This window comes from Rutilus rutilus (assembly GCF_951802725.1).
Source record: "Rutilus rutilus genome assembly, chromosome: 3".
Taxonomy (NCBI): domain Eukaryota; kingdom Metazoa; phylum Chordata; class Actinopteri; order Cypriniformes; family Leuciscidae; genus Rutilus; species Rutilus rutilus.
Genome location: NC_140211.1, coordinates 42,613,086 through 42,639,305, shown reverse-complemented (window position 1 = coordinate 42,639,305; position 26,220 = coordinate 42,613,086). Strand labels below are relative to the sequence as shown.

Here is a 26,220-nt window from a genome sequence, read left to right as displayed (position 1 = left end):
GTGCCTCCAGCATTCTATTTCCTGCTCTACTGTGTTTGGGTAAGGTAGGTCCTCATGGTACCACTTTACCATTCTTTGCTCTCTTTCTTCTGTCAGTTTCTTCAAAGATTTTGGTACCAGGTAAGTTGCTAGTAATGCAGGCTCATTACTTTCAGAGAATCTCTCATCCAGCTCACTAGTTATGTGATCGATGAAGGGATAGAAGAGATTCACCCGGTAGTGGTCTTCCACTGACTCTGTGGATATGTTTGGTCTGTAATTCTGTTTTACTGATATTCTACGCTTTGTTGGGACCACATCAACTGAGTTGGCCAATGCTGTGGCTTTTTGAAAAGATGGACTGAATCCTTGCTCATTTCTTTGGTTGGCTATGACTTGCCGTACATTTCTTGCCTCCTCGTATGCTGTGATGATGTCCAAGTTGGTAGACTGCAGCTGTTTGGTTAGAGGTAGCATATAACCCAGCACTTTGTTGGCTATTACAGCAGTAATGATGGTCTCAAATGTTCCAATACTATGCCGGAGAGTACTGGCCTTTCCAGAGGTGGTAGTTACTTCTGCCTCCATGGTCTCCAAAACAGAATGTACAGCAGTGAACTTCTCCACAAAAGCACTCAGTGTGTTTGCTCTGCTACCCCATCTAGTGTCTGACATCAGTGGGATCCCTGCTGTTTTTGGTTGCCCTTCTCTTTTACTCTCTGCCCGCAGGGCATCTTTTCTGGCCCCTGTGGCTGAGAAGAATACTGCAATCTTTTCTACGATGGCCATTGTGTTCCTCACTAAAGGAAGATCAGAACAACCATGCACCACAACCAAATTAAGTGCATGGCTCCTACAATCGGTGCACATTGCCCTGGGGTACAGTTCCTTGACTCTCTTTTGTACCCCACTCATTGTAGAGGCCCCATCATAACCCTGACCCCTTAGGAAAGTTGTTTGAAGACCCCACTTTGTCAGCTGATTGAGAATGGCTGAGGTTATTGTTGCCGCATCTTGTTTGGGCAAGGGACAGAAACCGAGAAAATCCTCCTTTATCTCTAGGTTTTCTTCCTCCTCATTGACGTAACGGACACATATGGACATCTGTTCAGTCCCACTTATATCCATGGACTCATCAGCTAATACAGTGAAGTACTTGGCTGCCTGTATTCTATTGATTAGGGTCCCTCTGATTGCCTCTGCACAACATTCAGTAAGCTCATTCTGAATTGCGAGTGAAAGGTATATAGCATTTTTGGGTGCAGTCTGCATGTGTTGCTTTAAGGCCACATCAAATTGTGCTTTCCAGTTAACGAAGTGGTTAAAGTTTCCATTCTCACTGTCCCCCTCCCAGCTCCCCCGGAATGCTACATTTCGCTGGCCAAGACACACAATTATGTCAATAATAGATAGAAGACTGTTACGGTTCGCAATGACTTTTTCCTCATATTTCTGGCTGATTATGGAACTAATGTCCTTTCCTTTTTTTTGGACAACAGAAAGGAAGTTTTCTGCCTTTTCTGTGGATTTTCGATGTCCTTCTGTTAAACTGTGTCTTGGGATGATACCTCTCTTTTCACCCACAGCATTCTTCCAGTCAGTGAAGCCCTTTGTAAGAAAACTAAAGTTTGAGCCCTTTAACTTATTAAAGCTGAGGCAATGAGCACAATATGCTGAATCCTCAAATGGTGAGTAACGAAGCCATGCATATTTTTTCTCCCACTGGACATTGTATTTTAGTTGTTTTGTGCTAAATGTCCGATAGGGATAGCTATGCTGCTCTGGTGGTATCCATCTATTTTGGAGCAAACAGGATTTATCTCCATCTGAGAGGCTCTCACCCTTATTTATTTTACTCTTTAGTCTCACAGGGTCAAAGGGATGTAGAGTCCCTTCTTGAGTGTTCTCGCTGCCCTGCTCATCACTGATGTCATCCTCATCTAAGTTCCTCTGCTCTCTGTCCTCCTCCTCTGTCTCCTCATCTCTATCCTCCCCTCTGTTGCTCTCCTCTGTCTCATCTCTATCCTCCTCTCTGTTGCCCTCCTCCATCTTGTTTTGATCTCTATCCTCCTCTCTGTTGCTCTCCTCTGTCTCCTCATCTCTATCCTCCTCTCTGTTGCCCTCCTCCATCTTGTTTTGACCTCTATCCTCCTCTCTGTTGCTCTCTTCTGTCTCCTTCTCATCTCTATCTTCCTCTCTGTCGCTCTCCTCTGTCTCCTCATCTCTATCCTCCTCTCTGTTGCCCTCCTCCATCTTGTTTTGATCTCTATCCTCCTCTCTGTTGCTCTCCTCTGTCTCCTGATCTCTATCCTTCTCACTGTTGCTCTCCTCCATCTTGTTTTGATCTCTATCCTCCTCTCTGTTGCTCTCTTTTGTCTCCTTCTGATCTATATCCTCCTCTCTGTTGCTTTCTTCCATCTTGGTTTGATCTCTATCCTCCTCTCTGTTGCTCTCTTTTGTCTCATTCTGATCTATATCATCCTCTCTGTTGCTTTCTTCCATCTTGGTTTGATCTCTATCCTCCTCTCTGTTGCTCTCTTTTGTCTCCTTCTGATCTATATCCTCCTCTCTGTTGCTTTCTTCCATCTTGTTTTGATCTCTATCCTCCTCTCTGTTGCTCTCTTCTGTCTCCTTCTCATCTCTATCTTCCTCTCTGTTGCTCTCCTCTGTCTCCTGATCTCTATCCTCCTCTCTGTTGCTTTCTTCCATCTTGTTTTGATCTCTATCCTCCTCTCTGTTGCTCTCCTCTTTGTTCTCATATCCATCTTCCTGATCTTTCAATTTAGGCTTTTTTTTAAGAAATACATCTAACCTATTTTGCCGGAACCGTTTTGCCATTCTACACTCTCTCTGTTCTGTCTGTTTTGGAGGATAAACATTGTTAAATTAGACCTACTTTATTGAATCACAATGGGTTATGTAACAATACTGATTACTGTAATAGATTTCCATAATAAACATTGCTATATGGATAAGTAATAATAACTTTGTCTGTGCTCTAATGCAGTGGTTCTCTACTGGTTAGGCCATTGGACCCACATTTTACCATGGACATTAAGCTGCGACCCTTTTTTTTTGGAACTTGACCTTATATATATATATATATATATATATATATATATATATATATATACAGTGAGGAAAATAAGTATTTGAACACCCTGCTATTTTGCAAGTTCTCCCACTTAGAAATCATAGAGGGGTCTGAAATTGTCATCGTAGGTGCATGTCCACTGTGAGAGACATAATCAAAAAAAAAAAAATCCAGAAATCACAATGTATGATTTTTTAACTATTTATTTGTATGATACAGCTGCAAATAAGTATTTGAACACCTGAGAAAATCAATGTTAATATTTGGTACAGTAGCCTTTGTTTGCAGTTACAGAGGTCAAACGTTTCCTGTAGTTTTTCACCAGGTTTGCACACACTGCAGGAGGGAATTTGGCCCACTCCTCCACACAGATCTTCTCTAGATTAGTCAGGTTTCTGGGCTGTCGCTGAGAAACACGGAGTTTGAGCTCCCTCCAAAGATTCTCTATTGGGATTAGGTCTGGAGACTGGCTAGGCCACGCCAGAACCTTGATATGCTTCTTACAGAGCCACTCCTTGGTTATCCTGGCTGTGTGCTTCGGGTCATTGTCATGTTGGAAGACCCAGCCTCGACCCATCTTCAATGCTCTAACTGAGGGAAGGAGGTTATTCCCCAAAATCTCGCAATCGATGGCCCCGGTCATCCTCTCCTTAATACAGTGCAGTCGCCCTGTCCCATGTGCAGAAAAACACCCCCAAAGCATGATGCTACCACCCCCATGCTTCACAGTAGGGATGGTGTTCTTGGGATGGTACTCATCATTCTTCTTCCTCCAAACACGTTTAGTGGAATTATGACCAAAAAGTTCTATTTTGGTCTCATCTGACCACATGACTTTCTCCCATGACTCCTCTGGATCATCCAAATGGTCATTGGCAAACTTTAGACGGGCCTTGACATGTGCTGGTTTAAGCAGGGGAACCTTCCGTGCCATGCATGATTTCAAACCATGACGTCTTAGTGTATTAGCAACAGTAACCTTGGAAACGGTGGTCCCAGCTCTTTTCAGGTCATTGACCAGCTCCTCCCGTGTAGTTCTGGGCTGATTTCTCACCTTTCTTAGGATCATTGAGACCCCACAAGGTGAGATCTTGCATGGAGCCCCAGTCCGAGGGAGATTGACAGTCATGTTTAGCTTCTTCCATTTTCTAATGATTGCTCCAACAGTGGACCTTTTTTCACCAAGCTGCTTGGCAATTTCCCCGTAGCCCTTTCCAGCCTTGTGGAGGTGTACAATTTTGTCTCTAGTGTCTTTGGACAGCTCTTTGGTCTTGGCCATGTTAGTAGTTGGATTCTTACTGATTGTATGGGGTGGACAGGTGTCTTTATGCAGCTAACGACCTCAAACAGGTGCATCTAATTTAGGATAATAAATGGAGTGGAGGTGGACATTTTAAAGGCAGACTAACAGGTCTTTGAGGGTCAGAATTCTAGCTGATAGACAGGTGTTCAAATACTTATTTGCAGCTGTATCATACAAATAAATAGTTAAAAAATCATATATTGTGATTTCTGGATTTTTTTTTTTAGATTATGTCTCTCACAGTGGACATGCACCTACGATGACAATTCCAGACCCCTCCATGATTTCCAAGTGGGAGAACTTGCAAAATAGCAGGGTGTTCAAATACTTATTTTCCTCACTGTATATATATATATATATATATATATATATATATATATATATATATATATATATATATATATATATATATATATATATATAAAGAGCTCACCAAAGCTGAATTTGTTTGATCAAAAATACAGTAAAACTTGTAATATTGTGAAATAGTATTACAATTTAAAATCTTATTTGAATATGTTTAAAAATGTAATTTATTCATGTGATGTCAAAGATGAATTTTCAAAATCATTACTTCAGTGTCACATGACCCTTCAGAAATATGAAAACAGTTTGCTGCTTAATATTTTGGAAACTATAATTTTTTTCATGATTCTTTGATGTATAAAATTTTCAAAAGAACAGCATTTATTTAAGAACGAAATATCTTGGAACATTACACATGTGACATGTTTTAAGGTCACTTTTGATCACTTTAATGCATCCTTACTGACAAAAAATTCTGACTAACCAACAAATTTTTGAACGGCAGTGTACATTCAGTTGGTCATTATTACAATATAAACACTATCAGACTGATCAACAAGGTATATCTTCATTTACCAGTCGAAGACGGAGCCACTTTCTGCTCTTATGTTTACTCCGTGCACTGTCAAGGGCTTCATCATATTTGTCGTGGTACCGGTCTTTGCAGCAATTATTTTACCGCAAATACTGCATCGCGCGCTGTTGGCATAAAGCCTGGAGAAATGTAGCCATACTTTTGATCGAGTCTTTATGGTATTGTGTGTGTGTGCGCTCGCGTCTCATATGAGTATGTGCGCGGAGAGTTTGTGTGTGTGTGCTCGGGTCACATTGAGTATGTGTATGTGCGTGAGTTTGTGTGTGTGTGTGTGGGCTCGCGTTTCATATAAGTATGTGCGCGGAGAGTTTCGCGCGTCTCGTGTGTGTAGAGTTTGCGTGTATGTGCGTGAGCGACTTTAGGTGTGTTGTTGTGCATTTCATATGTATTTGTTTTATCAAAAACTAATAAATTCTAGTTTTTTTATTTAAAATAAAAGTAAAAGGAACTTACAAAGGAAATGTTTACTGTTCATGTTTTTTTATTGTATGGAAAAATCCCACTTAAAAAAACAGACCGCCATTACATTTTTCCTCTCGCGCCTGGGGGTGCGCGTACCACACTTTGGGAATCCCTGCTTTAGATTAATTTACTGGAGAGTATGTGTCTTTTTAACACTAGTGCTAATTTTCATGACTTGCCTGGCTGCTATTACAGGGATCCATGGGGTAAGCTCATCTGAGTGGTTTCCAATCAGCCAGTCTGTGGTGGGAAAGAGGAAGCCATTGCTGGGTGTGATGGCATTTTCCTGAAATAGATGAGAACATTCGCCACATTTCATAATTGGCTGAAAGTCCAATGACACTGTGAGGCATTGGTGGCCATATGAAAATAACGAGAGAAAAAAAGACAGTCAGAGGGTCCCTTTATCAAGTAAAAAAACATTTTTTAATCATGTAGCAAGAGATGAGAAAAGTCATGTAGCTGAGAAAGTCATGTAGCTGAGAAAAGTTAATTTTGATGACCATAATGCACAAGTATAATTTAAAGGTGTAAGACTGGAAAAACTGGAAGAACTGGAAGAGAGGGCAACTCTCTGAGAAAACAAAGGAAATTAACATTTGAACTTTCTCGAGAAACTAGTATCCCCATCCAAGACGGAACCACCAAGAGTCAATCACCTCAGTATTGTATTCATTTACATCTCTTTCCCTTGACCCCCTCTTCCCCCATCCCTTCTCTCTCTCATACTGAGATCACCTGAAATTCACCCAAACATCTATATGGTTTAAAGTAAACAATTATCATACAACACTATACATGTTTGGTATCATTTGAAATGTCTCAGTGTGACTGGTACAATGGTCTCATCCCCACAGAAGTAAACCAAAAGGTAATAAAGTTTTTAAGAGTTTAGAGATATCTGGCTTACAGAGGAGGGTGGGTCTTTCTTGCAAATGGCATCGTGTCCTCAAAAGGTGTTAAATCCTAGAGACCATGATTAATGCAAATTTCCATTGTTAGCTCATCTTTACATGTGAAAGAAGTTTTTGCCTCGTCTGAGTACTTAACCCCCTGGGGTCGGCTATCGCGCTGACTAAAATAACTCAGTCGATTTTTGTCATACAGGCAAGTGTTATACATCATTCAAAACTGTTAAAAGTCTTCTTTTATTTGTGTACACTAATAATAAAAACAAAATGTTGTGTTTTTCGTAAAGTAAAGAAAAGAAAAATGATGCGCGTTCTCCCGTCTCTCTCAATGTGAAGATCATTCTGAAACGCGACAGAAAATGATATGTAACTCAGCGAATGCTTGTCACTGTGACATGAAACATATGTCTTTGCAAAGCTCGAAAGTCTCCATTTTCTAATAATTGCACCAACAGTTGTTGCCTTCTCATCAAGCTGCTTGCCTATTGTCCTGTAGCCCATCCCAGCCTTGTGCAGGTCTACAATTTTATCCCTGATGTCCTTACACAGCTCTCTGGTCTTGGCCATTGTGGAGAGGTTGGAGTCTGTTTGATTGAGTGTGTGGACAGGTGTCTTTTATACAGGTAACGAGTTCAAACAGGTGCAGTTAATACAGGTAATGAGTAGAGAACAGGAGGGCTTCTTAAAGAAAAACTAACAGGTCTGTGAGAGACGGAATTCTTACTGGTTGGTAGGTGATCAAATACTTATGTCATGCAATAAAATGCAAATTAATTATAAAAAAAAAATCATACAATGTGATTTTCTGGATTTTTGTTTTAGATTCCATCTCTCACAGTTGAAGTGTACCTATGATAAAAATGACAGACCTCTACATGCTTTGTAAGTAGGAAAACCTGCAAAATCGGCAGTATATCAAATACTTGTTCTCCCCACTGTACCTCAGAAGAATTAGAAGAACGCGATTTGAAGAGAAGATTTTTAAGGTAAGACATTTCCACTCCTAATAGTAAGCATGTTATTGTTGTATAAACTTTACATTGTAGCTACTAGTTAAACTGGTGCCAGACTAAAATGTACGTTATGAAATGAGATTTGAGTAAAAACATGAAGCCTATGTCTTACATGTATATGTAGGCTATCTATATAGACATAAACATGTTGAAATGTGAACTAGAGGCAACCTTTCAATGCTAAATGTATATACATGTATGACACGAGGATGCTTTTCGATAATAAAACACAGCATGATAAAAGTAGGCTAGTATGAGTGTTTACTCTAATATGGTGATTATTATAATGTTTAGAACTGTGTTTACTGTTAAATACTTTGTGGATATCTGCTCAAACGTAGATGGTAGCGAACAATAATGTTTCAGTTTGGAGCGGCTCGATCGCTTCAGTAAATGTTCTCCGCACGCGCGGTGAGATTGAGTCAGTCGCGCTGTGCATTAGGCTTCATGTTTTTACTCCAATCTCATTTCATAACGTCATAACGAATGGAAACATTTGAAGTAACATATGATAATCAATATATTTTCTCTAGTGTAGTGTTACTGATATATGTGTGTGTGTATTTTGTACATTTTAAATCGCTATTTTAACCAGAAAAATCTAAAATGTATTCCCAAAATCATGCAGCCCTATAGTTTCTCTTGATATCAGCATGTTCACAGCGGTTTATTTTTTATACAGGGACCAGATGCCCCACTGATGAGTCCTGCTGATTTCAATATTCACATGAGTACATGAACATGGTAAACGAAAAATCAAACACCTTGGAAATGACAGGTATGTACTGTTTCATGAATGGCACAAATGTGTGTGACTGTTCAAGTCTCTGTCTTTAAATCAGTGTGTTAAATAATGTGCTTTTTTGTCCTTTATTGTGTATCTTTGGATTATGTTATGTTGTAAATAAATCCAAACAATCAAAAAGCCATTCTTTTTTAAATCTCCTCATTCTTTGTGCAAGGTTCCTCAGAATGATAGGGCCTGATAGCACCTGATAGGGCCATTAGGGGAGGGTCTTTGTCTTTCTCAGGTGTGAAAGCAATCAATATTCATGATGTGTTCACGCCTCCTCGCATAAAGCTTTCTTACACAAAACATGTCTTACAAATTTAAAATCAATATATTGTTTTATCTGAATGAGTTGTCAGGATGATTTTCACATAGTTTTGGAGCAAATATTCTAGGCTACGTGATACAATTTTCAATAGTCTTGTGAAGAAATAATCAGTATGGGTTTCATGACCTTATTTCAGTGACAATTTATTTTTTTATTTTTTTACAAACCATGTATAAACGTCATTATTTCAAACCTACAAACTTTTACATACATGCTGCTGACATATTATTGTAGCAGAGTTTGTGCTGAATACAGTGTAATCAGACTTTAGCCATGAAAATGTCACAAGTTACAGAAATAAGCACAAATGTCAGAGCATGTCAGAACACCTCCAGTACCCAGAAAACACCTCAGACCCCAGAGGGTTAAAGGAATACACCAAGGGGCTCGGAGCGATTTGTGGTTCAGATCAGCCTGTAATGCTGGATGTCTTCAGGCATTCAGCATTATGTATATTTCTAATGTCAGGTTTGCATCTTTTCTCTTTATTCCAGAGCATTTGATGTTTTTGTTTTCTTTGAACTGATTATGTAATTGGCATGATACATTTACCTGACTAATAATACATTTTTACATTTGGATTTATTCTGATTTACGCTGAAATTATTAACTTTAGTAGATTACGCTGTATCCATTGTTTTCTGCAAATCTGCGTCAGATTAGTGACGGACTGGAGTCCAGTTTAGAGTGGAGCATAGGGCACACCAAATGCGATTTTAGAGTTCCGGCTAATATTTGGCACTAATTCAAGTGTACCTGGTTTTTAAAGACAAAAAGGGAATTTCCATTTAGGACAGCCAAATGTTGCTTATGGTCTTACCTCTGTTTATTGTAATGTTACTCTAGTTAAGTGTACGTGGGAAACCATGGCATGACCAAACCCAAGCTTACTATCAGAGAAGTAATATTGGTTGGCTTATATCTGTAGTAGTGGCCATGACCTTTGATTTTGCTCCTGTCTGCGGATCGACTGCTCCTGTCTGCCTTGCTGCTGGTCTGTGTCTGTAAGCTCCGTATAACCTTCTGTTTTTATATTTTAGATATTGTCTAATATCACATTAATCTGACATTGCTAACTTTTATTTAAATCGTTTACTGCTAGCACAACACACTAGTATCTCGCTAGCCTGTTAAGCTGTTTTTTTCCAATTGTCTATGAACTCTATATTATTTTGCGGACACCACTTAGACAGCCACCATTGAGTGAGGACAGTCTACTAAGTAAATCATCACTCCTGCGAACAGGAAGGGGGCCAGAGCAAATTACTGTGCCTGACATTGTACTTGCGAGTTCACACACCTCTTTAACGTTAATTTTGGTGATCTCTGACTGGCGAAGTCGAACATCATTAGTGCCGACGTGAATAATAATCACGTATAAATTCTCTGATACACGCTAGTATCTCGCTAACCTGTTAAGCTGCCATTCGTGCTTGCCGTCTTTTCTCTCACGTCACTTGCACTTCATGTCACATGTATAGTATAGCATTCTCTGTCAGCAATGAAGGATTTACATGTGATAAATGCAGGGAGATAGTCAGGCTGACAGAGAAGATTTCAGAACTAGACACGCATCCAAACGTTAATCGAGGATTGTAAGAGTGCAAGGGCTTTAGATGCTACTTTGGTTGCGACTAGCTTAGTGAACTCTGTACATTGTTTGGTTCTGGCTGTAGAGCCCGTGCAGCAGGGCAACTGGGTGACAGTGAGACGCTGTAGTCGCGGGACAAAACATCGCTCTTTTGTTCTGATTACAACATACAACACTAAACAGGTTCTCCCCACTCAGTGAAACACCCACTGAGAATCCTGTTGAATGTGCCCTAGTTATTGGTGATTCTATTACACGGAACATGAAAATAGAGACACCAGCCACCACACATGTTTGCCGGGAGCCAGAGCGCCTGACATCAAAGCAAATTTAAAAGTGCTGGCTAATGCTAATGGTAAATTCTCAAAGATTATTATTCACGTCGGCACTAATGATGTTCGACTTCGCCAGTCAGAGATCACCAAAATTGACGTTAAAGAGGTGTGTGAACTCGCAAGTACAATGTCAGGCACAGTAATTTGCTCTGGCCCCCTTCCTGTTCGCAGGAGTGATGAGTTACTTAGTAGACTGTCCTCACTCAATGGCTGGCTGTCTAAGTGGTGTCCGCAAAATAATATAGAATTCATAGACAATTGGAAAAAAATTTGGGCCAGACCTGACCTTATCGGAAACTGTCATTGGACCGGTTGGGCAGGCCTTACAAAGTGATTGTTTTGATGGATGTGCAGTTCAAAAAGGTAATTATGAAGTGGCTAGAGATTCTGCAGAATAATAGTTACATACTGGGAACATGAAGAGTATACACCACGATGTATTAGTGTTGATGACAAATAATAATAATAATAATAATAATAATAAATATAGCTGCAAGCAGCAATTAACAGGGTTCAAGCATTTAAGACCTTCATGCCAACTATGCTAAGCCAAACCGAAACGTAGGCCTGAAACCATAAAATATCTGTGATGGAGAATACACAAATGATATAAATCTATAGTGCCAGTGTACCCTAATTCTTTGAAAAAAATTATGGTTTTAAATATTTGTTTATCAGCCAATGCTGGATAATGATAAAGATTAGATTAAAAAGATTTCTTGTCCCTCTTGTGGACAACAGTAGTATTAAAGGCTTCATCTTCAGTTGAAATGTTTGATAGAATGTACTGTGAGCCCCCCTAGCATCATAAATCCTTGAAACCTGCCATGTTTCTTCAAAATCAGTTCTACACAGTTTTGTGAAGTTTCTACTTTGTGCACACAATATATAGACATGTTACTCACAATGGGCCATACCAGAAATACATAAATTGTATCTGCTAAACGGTTTCATCGATCGAATTTCTTTTGACAACTTTTTGCCATGAGGGTCCCTAGATGATGCATGTGAAGTTTCGAGCAAAATCGAACAAACGGCCTATGAGGAGTTTGAAAAAGTTGAGTTTTCAAATAATCTCAAATATTTAACAAATTATTTGATTGACAACAGTGGTTCTTGTAGCCAAGTTGTTCAGTATGCGGAGATCTATCAAATGATATGCATATTGTGTGGATGTGAGAAACACCACGTGATTACAGAGACATAAAACTCGTTAGCGCAATCTAGTGGCCGATTTCTTTCAAAATTCTGACAGACCTCTAGGGCCATGAGTCGAACATGCTCACCGTGTTTTGTTCCGATAGGCCTGTTAACCTTGTCTAATACGTGCTCAAACTTCACTGGCTAATGGCGGCCATGTTTTTCGAGATACGCCAATGTCCTCATAGAAAGGCATGCATGGCACCCTGGACAAAGACACTGCATGCCCATTTTCAAGTCAATCGGACTAACCGTAGCATAGTTATAAGCCGTTTTATGCCTTTTTCGTATTATAGCGCGACATTCGTACATATAACATGAGTATAACAAGTTTGGTGAAAATATCTCAATGCTTTCAAGAGTTATAGCCATTTTAGTGAAAGTGGCCCCGCCTACTTCGAACGTTTTGGCATCCCATGGCGAGCGTGAATCACCGATTGTAATTCTTTTGACAACATTTGATGATGCATGACAAGTTTCAAGTTTCAACGGACTATGAAAAAGTAGATTTTTCGGAAAATGAAAAATGGCGGGAAAATTTGCCGGCGGAGATATACATATACATTTTGTTTGTCTGGACTCAAGATTTCCAATGATATAAGACACTTGAGTATACGATAAACGGTGTAGGAGTTATGATAGGTTTTGCGTTGTTGATCGCTGTAGCGCCACCTATCGCCACCACTTCGTGCTTGAACCCCTAATAATAAAAATCCAAACAATTACAATAGGTGTTCAGCACTTCGTGCTTGAACCCATAATAATAATAATAATAAAAATCCTAACAATTACAATAGATGTTCAGCACTTCGTGCTTGAACCCATAATAATAATAATAAAAATCCTAACAATTACAATAGATGTTCAGCACTTCGTGCTTGAACCCCTAATAATAATAATAAAAATCCTAAGAACTACAATAGGTGTTCAGCACTTCGTGCTTGAACCCATAATAATAATAATAAAAATCCAAACAATTACAATAGGTGTTCAGCACTTCGTGCTTGAACCCATAATAATAATAATAAAAATCCTAACAATTACAATAGGTTTTCAGCACTTCGTGCTTGAACCCCCTAATAAAAATCTTAACTATTACAATAGATTTTCAGCACTTCATCCTTGAACCCCTAATAAATACGCCAACGATTACAATAGGTGTCTACGCACATTCTGTGCTTGGCCCCTAATAAGAACGCGAACGGAAACAATAGGTGCCTACGCACATCCTGTGCTTGGCCCCTAATAAGAACGCGAACGGAAACAGTAGGTGCCTCCGCTCCTTCCGTGCTTGGCCCCCAATAATAAGAACGCTAACGATTTCAAGAGGTGCCTACGCACTTTCAGTGCTTGGCCCCTAATAATAATAATAATAATAATAAGAAGAAGAAGAAGAAGAAGAAGAAGAACACCAACAGATACAATAGGTGCCTCCGCACCTTCGGTGCTTGGCCCCTAATAAGTATAGCTGCAAACAGCGATACTGGGCCAAGCCCTGAGAGGGCAGCAACAGCAGTGCCGAGCCAGAAGAGCAAAAACAGCAGAAATATAATGTACATAAACAAGGTTCAGATGTACAGGTAGGATGAACTAATCCAAGAGGAAGAAAGATTAGTACGTACATACCCACATTTTTAAGTAATCGAAATGCAAGAACATAGCACACAATTTTATAGTGCTAATTTTAAGTTCTACCACACAGGAATCGAACCCACAATCTCTGTGACAGGTGCCTGTCACTCATCTCGTTGCGCTACTGAGAAGACATGCGTTCAACAAAGATGACGAAGTTCCATAGTTCAAGTGAGAACCAACTCAAAATTAAGAATTTGTACATTTTGTATTCAGATGAGATCATTTTTTGGAGTGTTCACACTTGGCATGTTTAGTTAGAATGAAACGAACCCTGATGCGACTGCTCTGTTAGTGCAGTTAATTTGAATAACTGTGAACGCTGCCATCCGAACCCTGGTGTGCACCAAACAAGTGGAGCGAGACCACTCTAACTCTGGTGCAGTTTGAATTATATATGAACGCAAAACGGACTAAAGACATGTAAACGAACCAAAAACAGGAAGATGAGACCCTTGAGACATGAAACATGTTTTTTCCATAGACTGTGAAAAAATATGGACGTAGTGTCCGTGACGTCACCCGTAGGTTTCTGAAGACCGTTTTTGAAGCCTAAAGTGGGCGTGGCCGACCGTCACCATCTTGGCAGCGCGTCACTCTCGGATTGATTTATTTTTACAGTCAGACAATGAGCTGAGGTAACGTGACGGCTAACAAACAGCAGACAAACGGCTAATGATGACTAACGACCACAGCATCGGGAATCCACCTGTCACTCAAAAGTGGACACCCTTAATTATGCAGAAATTTTAAGGCTTAATATAATTTAAACGGATGAGTTATAAAAAATTTTACCCCCCTCACAGTTGTCATGAGGGGCACAATTAGCTGTATAGACCAAAGCCACATACAGACACCAGGCTGTAAACACGTTTTTTCTGCTGTAAAATTTGGCATTTTAACATGGGGGAGATACAGATTTGACTCACTTTTGACACCAGCCTCAAGCGGCCAGTCAACGTATTGCAGTTTAACTCACTTCCGTGTTGGTTTCAAGAAAGAGACGGAGAGGTTGCCGCTTGGTTTTTTCTCATCATAGTCGTGATCACAGTTCTGTACAGGTGTCAGAACTGCCTCTACTCGCAGCATATCATTTGTGTGTGTGACGAATCCCTCCTACCACTGTTTTGACTCCTTTCACATTTCTCAGCTGGTCAAAATGCCATTATATGCATTATGCATGCTACGCACATACAACGAGCGCATTTATCCCAGCACACAGCATTTATTTTGGATGTTAGGTAAATTCCTTCTCAAAAGAGTAAATGCATCATAAAAGCCAACCAATCAGGTTGTGAACAAATCACATTCAACGTATTGCCTTAAAGGGGACATATCATGAAAATCTGACTTTTTCCACGTTTAAGTGCTATAATAGGGTCCCCTGTGCATCTACCAACTCTGAAAACATGAAGTGACAACCCAGTAACTTTGTTTTGGTAAGCCTTTCTCTGCAAGCATTTAAAAAATTAAGCCGATCTGATTTTGCTGCCCTTCTGACGTAGGAAAGGGATATTATTATAATATTACCGCCCCTTAATCTGCACGTTTCCACCCACGGCGCCGCCATTTGGTTTATGCAAGCGATAACAGTGAAACCAGTTCTAACGCAATAGAAAAAGTTCGAGCAAAGCATGTAAACTGTTCTTGTTGTTGGCTGCACAGAACACTATTTAAACATGAATGTACATGCAAGTCGATGAGATTAATCAATGTAACTCCACAACAACTACATCCATGTATCCACTAACCATTCAGAAATGTCCAGGTGCAGTCTAAAAGTTACAATCTCTTCATCAGTCTCTCTGTAAGGCTACACTCCGCTACGGGTTATTTCGGAGATTTGACTAAAATTCACGTTTGTTATTGCTGGAGTATCCAAAGCTTGTGTAGAGGATCAGCTGTCTTCTGAACAGAGGTGGGGAGCAGCAGCTCATTTGCATTTAAAGGGACACAAAAACATCACGGTTTTGGTCACACCCAAAAAGGGGCAACTACTGACAAGCTATTAATGATCTGGGGGATATTTTGAGCTGAAATTTCACAGACACATTCTGGGGACACCATAGATTTATAATACATCTTGTGAAAAGGGGCATAATACGTCACCTTTCAGGTTCGGTATCTTTAGGTTCGGTGATTAAAAAAACAGATACTGTATGAACGCTAAGCTGACCAGGACTACATTTTTTTTTTTTTTTTTTAATCCAGACCAAACAAACCGAACTACAAGTATGAACACACCATTAGAAAGACACAATGTCTGGAACGGAAGCAACTTCTGCACAATTTCTGGCTACAGTACCTCTTGCTGTCTGGGCATGTACCACACTCGATTCAAACCCACAATGTGAAACATTCATGGTCTGTGGCATAACACATCGAGCTACTCGATGATGCACATTCATCAAGGCTGCATGGAAAGCTTTCAATGTGAGAATGAATACACATAAGCATTACTTAGCAAGTTAACCAGATTAGCATGGTCAGCTAAATTAATGTTAACATAGCTTATGGTTAACCTGATAGCTGAAGAGCCACATTAGAATCGCAACTGGTTAAAATGCTGACCAATTAGCATGCTAAGCTAACTAACATAAGACAACAAACACAGGCAGTGTCAACTTTGGAGAGATTTCTCAGGAACATTAGCGAATATCAAAAATCCATTCAGTCATTTCTGTGTGGCTTGGTCCAAATATCATCTGATTAAAATTTGTAGGAGTAGTGAAAAAACTGTTTTTTATGTACTTCAATATGGCAGACAAGCACATTGATGGAAAATGGCAAATGACATATCATCCAAATCGGCATAAGTCAGGGAACAAAAGGACACAGAGAAAACTAAATTTTGCAAAGTTTTTGCAAAAATCCTTATATCTCTGGAACACTAGGTGGTGCTGTGTTCAAACTTCTCAGATACCTTCAGGGCATTTTGTCGATGATCCCCTTTTAATTTTGTGCCAATATGTCAAATTGTTTAAAAGATATTGCAATTTATGACAAAATTCAAAATGATCAGATTCGGCAGGACACAAGGAATCCATAGACACCAAAGTAAAAACATTCTGACAAACTGTTCAAAAGTTAAAGGGTTAGTTCACCCAAAAATGAAAATTATGTCATTAATGATTCACCCTCATGTCGTTCCAAGCCCGTAAGACCTTCGTTCATCTTCGGATCACAGTTTAAGATATTTTAGATTTAGTCCGAGAGCTTTCTGTTCTGCCACTGAAAATGTATGTACGGTATACTGTCCATGTCCAGAAAGGTAATAAAGACATCATCAAAGTAGTCCATGTGACTACAGTGGCTCAATCTTAAGTTTATCAAGCGACGAGAATACTTTTTGTGCGTAAAAAGTAAACAAAAATAACGACTTTATTCCACTATTCTTTTCCTTCTCTCTGGGCCTCGAGTGAGTTCACGTAGTGTAATAGCGCAGCGCTTCTGTGTTGTACGTCACACGTAGGCTCACTATTGGCCGACGCTGGTCATGTGTGTGATGCGTGTGACGTACAACACAGAAGCGCTACGCTATTACACTGTGAACTCACTCGAGGCCCAGAGAGAAGGAAATGAATAGTGGAATAAAGACTACTTTGATGATGTCTTTATTACTTTTCTGGACATGGACAGTTTACTGTACATACATTTTCAATGGAGGGACAGAAAGCTCTCGGACTAAATCTAAAATATCTTAAACTGTGTTCCGAAGATGAACGGAGGTCTTACGGGCTTGGAACGACATGAGGGTGAGTCATTAATGACATAATTTTCATTTTTGGGTGAACTTACCCTTTAACCCCCTGGGGTCGGCGGTATCGCCGGCGATACCAGCTCAATTTTTTCCTTATCAGTGCAAAAGAGACTCAAAATACTCTGTTGATTTTGATTTTACATTCTTGTGTTATACATCAATTGATCCTGTTAAGCGTGTATTTTTTTGTGTATACTCACAATAAAAACAAACTGTTGTGCTTTTCGCCAAATAAAGAAAAATAAACAATGCGAGTTCTGCCTACTCTCTGTCAGTGAATTCCATTCTGAAACGCGTCCGAAAATGAACCGTAACTCAGCGAATACTCAGTCAAACAGGCATACAGACACACAGGCATGAAGCTTGAATTCTCCTCTTTTAAATGAAGTAATTTTTATAAAAAAAACAAATATTCTAAGTTTATGTAATATGTATGAAAAGAGAGAGATGTCAGTCGTTCTCTTTCAGCTCATTATGTTTTAATGTGACCCCGCCCACGGAGAGCGTGCGCTATTCAAACGCAAATGATCTGAGGCGATCCATGCAAACCTGTGAAACGCCCACACGCTGGATAACACACAGCGAGTTATCAGAGTCATGTACTTTACAACGCTGTGAGGAATAATACTATCTTAATAATAATCCTGGAAAATTTACCTCAGAAGTGCTGGAAGTTTCATTTGGAGGAGCAACAGATCCAGCTGAGGAATAGGTCAGTTCAATTTGCTTTGTTCTAATCGCAATAGTGTCTGTAGGCTACACGCAAAAAGACTGTTTAAATATGAATCGCGTTTCTGTGTGTGAATGAATGAACAGCTTTTACCAAACTCTATTGCTATACTGAGATGAGTAAAAATCGAATACAAAAATCGGATAGATTATAAAGTTTTTACTGTAAAATACTGCCACATCTCTATCTCTATCTCTCTCTCTCTATATATATATTTATTATGTTTTGTCAAAAATAAAGTTTTTACAAAGAAAGATTACACTGGAAATATTGTTAAAATTTAAATGGTTAAAATAGCAAAAAATACATATACAAGGATAGAACAAAATCTTAAAAGGTCAATATAAGCCTTCTCTTTAAATTATTTTTATTGTGCTTTATTAGTGACACATTTGGGTAGAGAATATATTCCAAAACTTTCTGAAAATACAGTATGAGAACAATTAACTGCACAATTACTAGAAATGTTTACCTTGGATATTATACCATTTGCAAGCATAATTTGTAAAAAAAAAAAAAAAACTGTTTCCAACTGTGAACCAATTTTATATATATATATATTTTTTTTGTCCTTGCATTCTTTCTTGTGGCTCAGTCACACACCTGAATAAAAGGCTAATTATGCGGGCCCCATTGTCTCAGGTGTGAACCACTCATGATGGTGTTGGATCGTTTACGCCCACCCGCATATTGCCTTTCCAAACAAAAAGTGTCTTACAAAATTTAAATCAATGTATTGTTTTATGTGAATGATTAGGCAGGATGATTTTCACATCATTTTGAAGAAAAAACTCTAGGCGACAAAATGCATTATTCAGAAGTCTTGTGGACACATATTTAGTATGTGTTTTGTGGCCTTATTTCAGAAACTTTCATTTTTAGTTTTTTTCAATAACCATGCATAAACATTATTCTCTCAAAAATACAAACATGTACATACATGTTGCTCACATATTATGGTAGCCCTGTTTGTGCTAAATAGAGTGTAATTACACCTTTGCCATTAATATGTTTATAAGCAACTGAAAAAAGCACAAATGTCAGGGCATGTCAGAACATCTCAAGGACCCCAAAAACACCAGAGGGTTAAAAGCAAAAATAGCCATTTTCCAGATCTCATTACCTGTAGGTGGCACTGTTCCCAAATTTGGCATGGACCCTCAGATCATGGTTCCAATGAAGCTTACCAATTGATCAAAGTTTTGCCGAGAAAGTTCAGCCTCTGAACCAATTTTGGGTCAACATTGTTAAGTTCGTGAAATCTTATCATTTATACATCTAAAATATCTTAGAAATGTGTATAAATATTCCTTTATACCACCATGTGTTTGAGTGATGTTGGAATACTACAGGGTTTTCACTGGTGCACAAATGCACCTTCTAAGATCAGAAAGATTGTCACAGAAGCATCTCTGAAACTATTTCAGGGCAGGACATTATAAATAATTTAACTCAGGAAATGTTTGAACAAAAGGACACAGAGAAAACAAAATTTGCACAGTTTGAGGATGGCAACAAAAACAAAAATCAAACATTGACAATAGCATGGCGAGGAAAACAAGTTTAGATTTTCTTGAGACATGGGACAGGAATTTATAATCAGATATTCGTCTGAATCTCCATTATTCATTCAACTTTAGTGAAACTTTTTTCTAATAGAAAAATCTCAAAACAGTGGAACTACATTTCAACATTTTCTGAAGAAAATGTGCACATTGCTTGGCAATATTTTGATATTTATTAATTAAAATAAAGATTGATAAATTAATTATACTGTCAACATATTATAGCACATTAAAATGAGACATTTATAATATATACACAACAATATGGACTTTTCATACTGACCAATGATTAAAGCACAAAAAGTTTGTAAAATAGGCAAAACTGCTATAAATGGTTACAAAAACTGGTCTAAAGCATCTTATAAAATGGAAAATGTGACTATCAATGACACTGTACATTGTCTCAATCCTATCTTACCTCTAGATGAGTACCAGGCCCATACATGTCCCAGATCTTCCTTTTGCGAATGTCAGTGCCCTTTCCAGGATGCTGAAACCCAGGAATGCATGACCAACTTCAGTTTATTCAAAACAGAACAGAGTACATCACAGTAACTGTGAATAATTATCTTTAAGCCCTCAAATTTCAAATCCCTAGTATAATTAAAAGTTAAAAAACATAGATGGGTATATGATTGATTTTAAAACTGGATGAATATTAACAAGTGTTAAAAGTGTTCACTAGGGGAGTTGCGTGGGTGATTTAGAGGAATTACACATGGTCCATGGTGTAGTAATTCAACACTGCACTGTACTAATTAACCTACCCCTTCGTTGTTTAAAATGTGAACCAGGAGGCCATTTCCACAGCCGAGATCCACAAAGGACTGTTTGGTGGTTGTTCCGTTTTCAGCACGCTCTTCACCCCACAAGACCTGCACCGGTGACCGAGGTACACTGTTTTTCTCTGATATGCTCAGTCAATAAGATTTCATTAGATGGTCATGACTCCATTTTAGGGCTGTCACGATTCCTAAATTAAATTTGAGTACTTGATTTTAAAAAAAAATCCTAGATTGCAATTTTACCTGCGTCAAGTAACCGGCAAAAAAGTGGCTCTGTTTACAATAAATGCTGCTCCACACGAACTGTTATCATTTATATCCGTGGAGCATGTCTCAAACTCCATATCTGCATATGCTGTGAGTTTGGGTTTCTTATAACGTTCCTCTGGGAACGCAATGTGTGCCATTTAATCAGATTTGTAACAAATAATTTATTAACCTACGGCAACACAGGAGAATACATCAATATGTTTCTAAACATGCAAACTGTTAAGTGCTATTTCAAAATAAAAGTTTAAACCCTCACTTTGCATGTTTTGATGTCCACATATTCTTGTTCAAGAAAATACAGTGACTGTAGCATTTCTATCATAAAAAAGTGGTCAAATATTAAAGATTAAGTTAACATTTGAATTAAATGTCATTTGGCCAATATTAAACAATGATTTGATCTCCTGTAAAGTGGGACAACACCACCACCAGGCTGTTGGAGACCTCTGCAGGCATTTATAATACATAATGTACATAAGTTGATTGTTTATATTATGTATATAATATTATGTATTTTAACAGTGTTGTTCTATAAAACCATACGATTACTTATTTGAACCAAAAATGATTGCCTCATTGCTATTATACAGTATATGTATTTTAAGTCATTTTGAAAGCTATTGTTTACTTAGGTCTATCTTTATTACCACAAAAAAAAAAAAAAAATCCGATTACTCAAAATAATCGACCAATTACTCGATTACCAAAATAATCGATAGTGACAGCCCTACTCCATTTCTTTAACATGCACCATATACATTTTCAAAGCTTTCCATATAAAGTCTCTTATGCATAAACTGTCAGTTATTCAATCTTAATATCTTAATGATATAGTCCTATGTATTCACTTAATATTTAGGTGAAATGCAATCACTCAATTATAAATTAGATAATATTCCTAATAAACAATTAATAGTCCAACCTACCAACAGATACGTAGCAATGGCAACATCTTCAAACACAAACTTCTCTGGATCAGTAACTTCAGGCCAGACCTGAAAAATTAAAAGCTTTCTCTTATTTGTCTAAATTGCAGAAACGTAATACTTGAAATCTAAGCAAACACCCAACACATATTAAGGATAGTATATGAGACTAAAATCAAATCCTGAGACCAATGATGGCCATCACAATAAACAGTAGATAGTCCTCCACTACATGCACCACCAATGCATGTAATACAAACTACTCTTGATTTTTAAAGACATTGATTTTCACTGTGTATGAAAGAGATGTTTTAACAAAGAATGGGCAACAAAAAACTTTTTTGTTTTTTAAAGAATCTTCTGTAATACTAAATATTTAGGTAGTTAAAGGATAAGTGTAACAGATTTGCAAAAAAAGTTTCCTGAATACTCCACATCTTTTATTGGTTAGACAAACAGATAATCTCAACCAACAAGTAGTCACACTGCTTTAACAAGCACAGAAGGTTTTTTTTTTTTTTTTGATAGCACCATAATCCACTTCACACTTCAAAAATTGTCTTGTTTATAGTTTAAGTTTTGAAAGAAGTATTTTAATGTTATAAAATGATACACATAACAGGTAGGAATCATGCCGTGAAGTCAAAAGACGACTGATCCAGATGCCTGATCTTATTTATTTAGTATTTAAGTAGTGGTGTGTACTGTATATAGCATCCACCCCCACCATTTTTGGCTTTAAGAAGGTGTTTTTTTTTTTTTTTTACATTAACAGAAAGGCAGTCATAACTGAAAGATTTACAAACAAAGATTACATTCAATTTTCACATCACATTCTACAACACATACCAAACAATAAGTTAAGAGGGGTTAGGAAGGGGTTAACATGGTGGGGCTCCATGTTATTTTATTTTTACAAGGAGATTGGTAGGTCTATTACTAAAATCTGTGATGATCTGTGAACAGTGATGGTTCAAAAATTCACTTATTGTGTTTTTCCCCCCAAGTTTTTATGCCTGCAACTCAAGAAGTATTAAAGATATCTTAATATACTTTTAGATTTAGCTTTTTAACAAACATTTCTTTTGTTCTCTTCATTTTAAAGGCCCTATATTGTTCAATCCCAGAGATATGGAGATTTTAATGCGGTTCCATGAATAAATTGGTCAATTGTACACATTTTCAATGCCCAAAAAACAAATGTCGGTCCCTTCGCATACAGCTGATACTTTTATCTTTTAAAGAGGAATACCTGAACAATAAATAATGTTGAAACTAGAAATGCTATCATTGCTATCATAATTGCCATAAATATTATTTTTCCAAAGTTTGTGTGACTGTCACTCAAAAAGTCCTAAAGACATTTCAAAATGATTTTAGATTCTGGTTCTTAAACTTTTCTTTTGAAATCTTCATTTTCAAGGCACTATATGATTTAATCCCATAGACATGGGGATCTCAATGTGGCTCCATGTTCAATTTGTTGGATTTTACCCATTTGCAATGGTCAAAAACCAAATGTGATTCAATTTGCACACAGCTGATACTTATTACATTTAAAGGGGAATGTCTGAAAAATAAATGATGAAACAAGAAATATATATTGTTTCCCTCTATCAAAACAATTGCAAACAACAATACACTAAAATAGTCAAGTTGAGGCACATGAACTTGCTCTTAAAAGTGTATTTATAAGAATCTATATTTGAATCAGTTTCAGGGATATTTGGAAGAAGGGATTTTGTTCATTTGAACAGCTTCTGAAGTGACCAAGAGTTCAAATACGCTGTATTGTAACTACATGTTACTGCATTGAAATCCCAATATCTCTGGTATTGAACCATATAGGGTCTTTAAAATGAAGATATTGGCATATAATGCAACAAAGATTGCTGAAGTAAACAGATTTAACTAACAGACCTACCAATCTCAAATAATGATGCTGCTATCTTTTTACACCCTTGTGAAAATGTGAAAATTGTGAAAAAAAAGTGAAAATTGTCATTTTGACCCCCTCTACAAAACCGTGAATTGCTTAGTAAATATTAGGGGTGTAACAGTCCATGTATCCGTCACCCGTAGGTTTCTGAAGAGCATTTTTGAATCTTGGCGGATTTAATCTTTCAACTGTGTAAAGATATCCATAAAACAGCTTGAGAATAATATGCCTTTCTGCCACCACTCATCAATAAACAAAGATTTCATGTTCACTGTTATACATCTGTTGTTCCAGATTGACATGTTATGTGAGCTAAAATTATGTTTTGTAAATTAATTTCCAGTAAAATAATACTTGATGAAAAGCAGAAAGTTTTAGAGGGAGTTTAGAAAGCTCAAAGTCACATTGTAACAAAAAAAAACTTATGTCGCCACATTTTTTAATACAGCTATAGGAATCTCAAACCAGAATGAGGACTAATCATTAATGAAAGATTGATGTTAAGTTTGATGACCCCATTCATAATTCCAAAGCCAATCATTTTAAGACCACATTCTTCATAATCTTTTATCATATCACTTTTACGTGTAGAATGACTCTTGATTTTCCATATAAAATCAAAATGTAACTTATTGCCTCTATCTTTTTAGCAGAAACTACTAGAGAGAAACATGGGTAGATGAATCTAGAAAGATTCTCTAGTTCCGCCAATAAAATTCTTCCAAAAATCATTAGCCAAGCTCTCTCTGCAGCCAAGTATTCATTATTAATCTACATTTCTCTGAATTATCAATATTTTAATTTTCTAAATCATCCACTGTCTAAAGCACTATTCGCACAGGATAAGTATTACCTGGTGACCTCTAGTAATTTGTAATAATTGCGGAGATTGTCTGAGATCTTAATCCCGTGCAAATCGGCCATGTCTGTAATTTGTAAAGTAAAAATTCCCCCGCAAATGACCTACCATATTTCACCGAACACCGAGGTCCTGTGATAATATTTGTCCCATGCGAATCAGCATCTCTGTGATTTGGCGGGTCGTTTATAATTTTTTCAAGGTTTTTGTTTCCTGTGCACTTTTTTATCCATCTTTCGCGAAGAATCACGAAGAATCAATGTTGGAGTGTTTTGATAGTATTTTGGGTGCTGGGTCATATCGCAATACACCATGATACGATACAACTATACAATTTGCAGAAAGAGAAAGCTGAAAACCATCATAAGAGCAAAAACAAAAATAATTAAAGCTGCAAGCAGCATTTATCGGGGTTCAAGCAGTTAAGGCCTTTAAGCACAAAAGCATCAAAAGTGATTAAGTTTTATTTAGCAAGCATGTAACTACTGACATAATAGATGGAAAAGACCATTTACAGGAAATACCATAGGAAATATATGGTTTTAAAGCTTTTTAGCAGTTATAGCGCCACCTATGGTCCGATCTCCATAATAATTGGCATGCTTGTTAATGATGTTATGTCACATATGCTCACCAATTTTTGTGAAGTTCTGAGTTTTCATTTAGGATTTATAGGCTTTTTAGTGTTTTTTTGCCACGCCCCTTTTCTAAATGACCCTATTACAGCCATCTACATGCAAAAGTTCAACTTTATTTTGATAATTATTGATCTAGAGTGTCCAGAGAATTGTCCTAGACTGGTCTGGTTTCGATCGGGCGAAAAACCTAGGACTAGTTTGCAAAAGTAGGTTTTTAACATAATTACGAATATTTAATAAACGGTTTAATTGACAGCATTAGTTCTTGAGGCAAAGTTGTTCAGCATGAGCAGATCTATCAGTTGATATGCATTTTGTGACGATAAGTGTAACACCACGTGATTACAGAGCCATAAAACTCGTTAGCGCCAACTAGTGGCCGATTTCTTTCAAAACTCTTACAGACCTCTAGGGCAATGAGTCGAACATGCCCATCGAGTTTCGTTCCGATCGGCCTCCGTTAACCTTGTCTAATAGGTGCTCAAATTTCATTGGTCGATGGCGGCCATGTTTTTCGAGATACGCCAATGTCCTCATAGACATACATGGCACCTTGGACCAAGACACTGCATACCAATTTTCAAGTCAATCGGACTAACGGTCACGTGGTCATAGCCGTTTTCATGTTTTTTTCATGTTATAGCGCCACCTAGTGATCAATCGTCGCGATTTTTTTACTGTGACCCCAGATTGAACTCATACACATGTGCACCAAGTTTGGTGAAGATATCTAATTTCATTCTCGAGTTATAGCCATTTTAGTAAAATAGGCTCCTCCCACAACATTAATTTATCACCCCCTGGCGATCAGGAATCGAAATTTCGACTTTTTTTTCGATAATTATTGATATTCAGACACCAGAGAACATTTCTGCACTGTTTTGGATCCAATTGGACAAAAAACCTAGGACTAGTTCGCAAAAGTAGGTTTTTAACTAAATTCAAAATGGCGGACAATTTGCATACAGGAATTGAAATCGGAGATATACGTTTTGACCTTCAGGTTTCCAGCTTTCCAGTGATATAAGACACTTGAGTCTACGTCATACGGTCTAGGAGTTATGAGCAGTTTCGCGCTTTTGGTTGCTATAGCGCCACCTATGGGCCAATTGGGGTCATATTCTCTGAACCTCTCCTCGATTTTTGTACTACCATCTGGCAAAGTTTCAAAGCTCCAGCTCTTACGGTTTGGGCTGCACGATGAGTTTT

At 37.9% G+C, this 26,220-nt stretch overlaps 1 protein-coding gene across 1 annotated transcript in view; it reads right to left on the bottom strand.

Annotated features, from left to right (window-relative positions):
- trmt44 (tRNA methyltransferase 44 homolog) overlaps positions 1-26,220 on the bottom strand; it is a 291,519-nt gene that overhangs the window by 55,594 nt on the left and 209,705 nt on the right. The window contains exons 4-7 of the mRNA XM_084403621.1: positions 21,576-21,644; positions 20,362-20,469; positions 20,013-20,084; positions 5,919-6,025 (exon numbers count right to left, since the gene is read on the bottom strand). Of these exons, the coding sequence (XP_084259747.1) occupies positions 5,919-6,025; positions 20,013-20,084; positions 20,362-20,469; positions 21,576-21,644 (356 nt within the window). The remainder of the gene's footprint in view (positions 1-5,918; positions 6,026-20,012; positions 20,085-20,361; positions 20,470-21,575; positions 21,645-26,220) is intronic.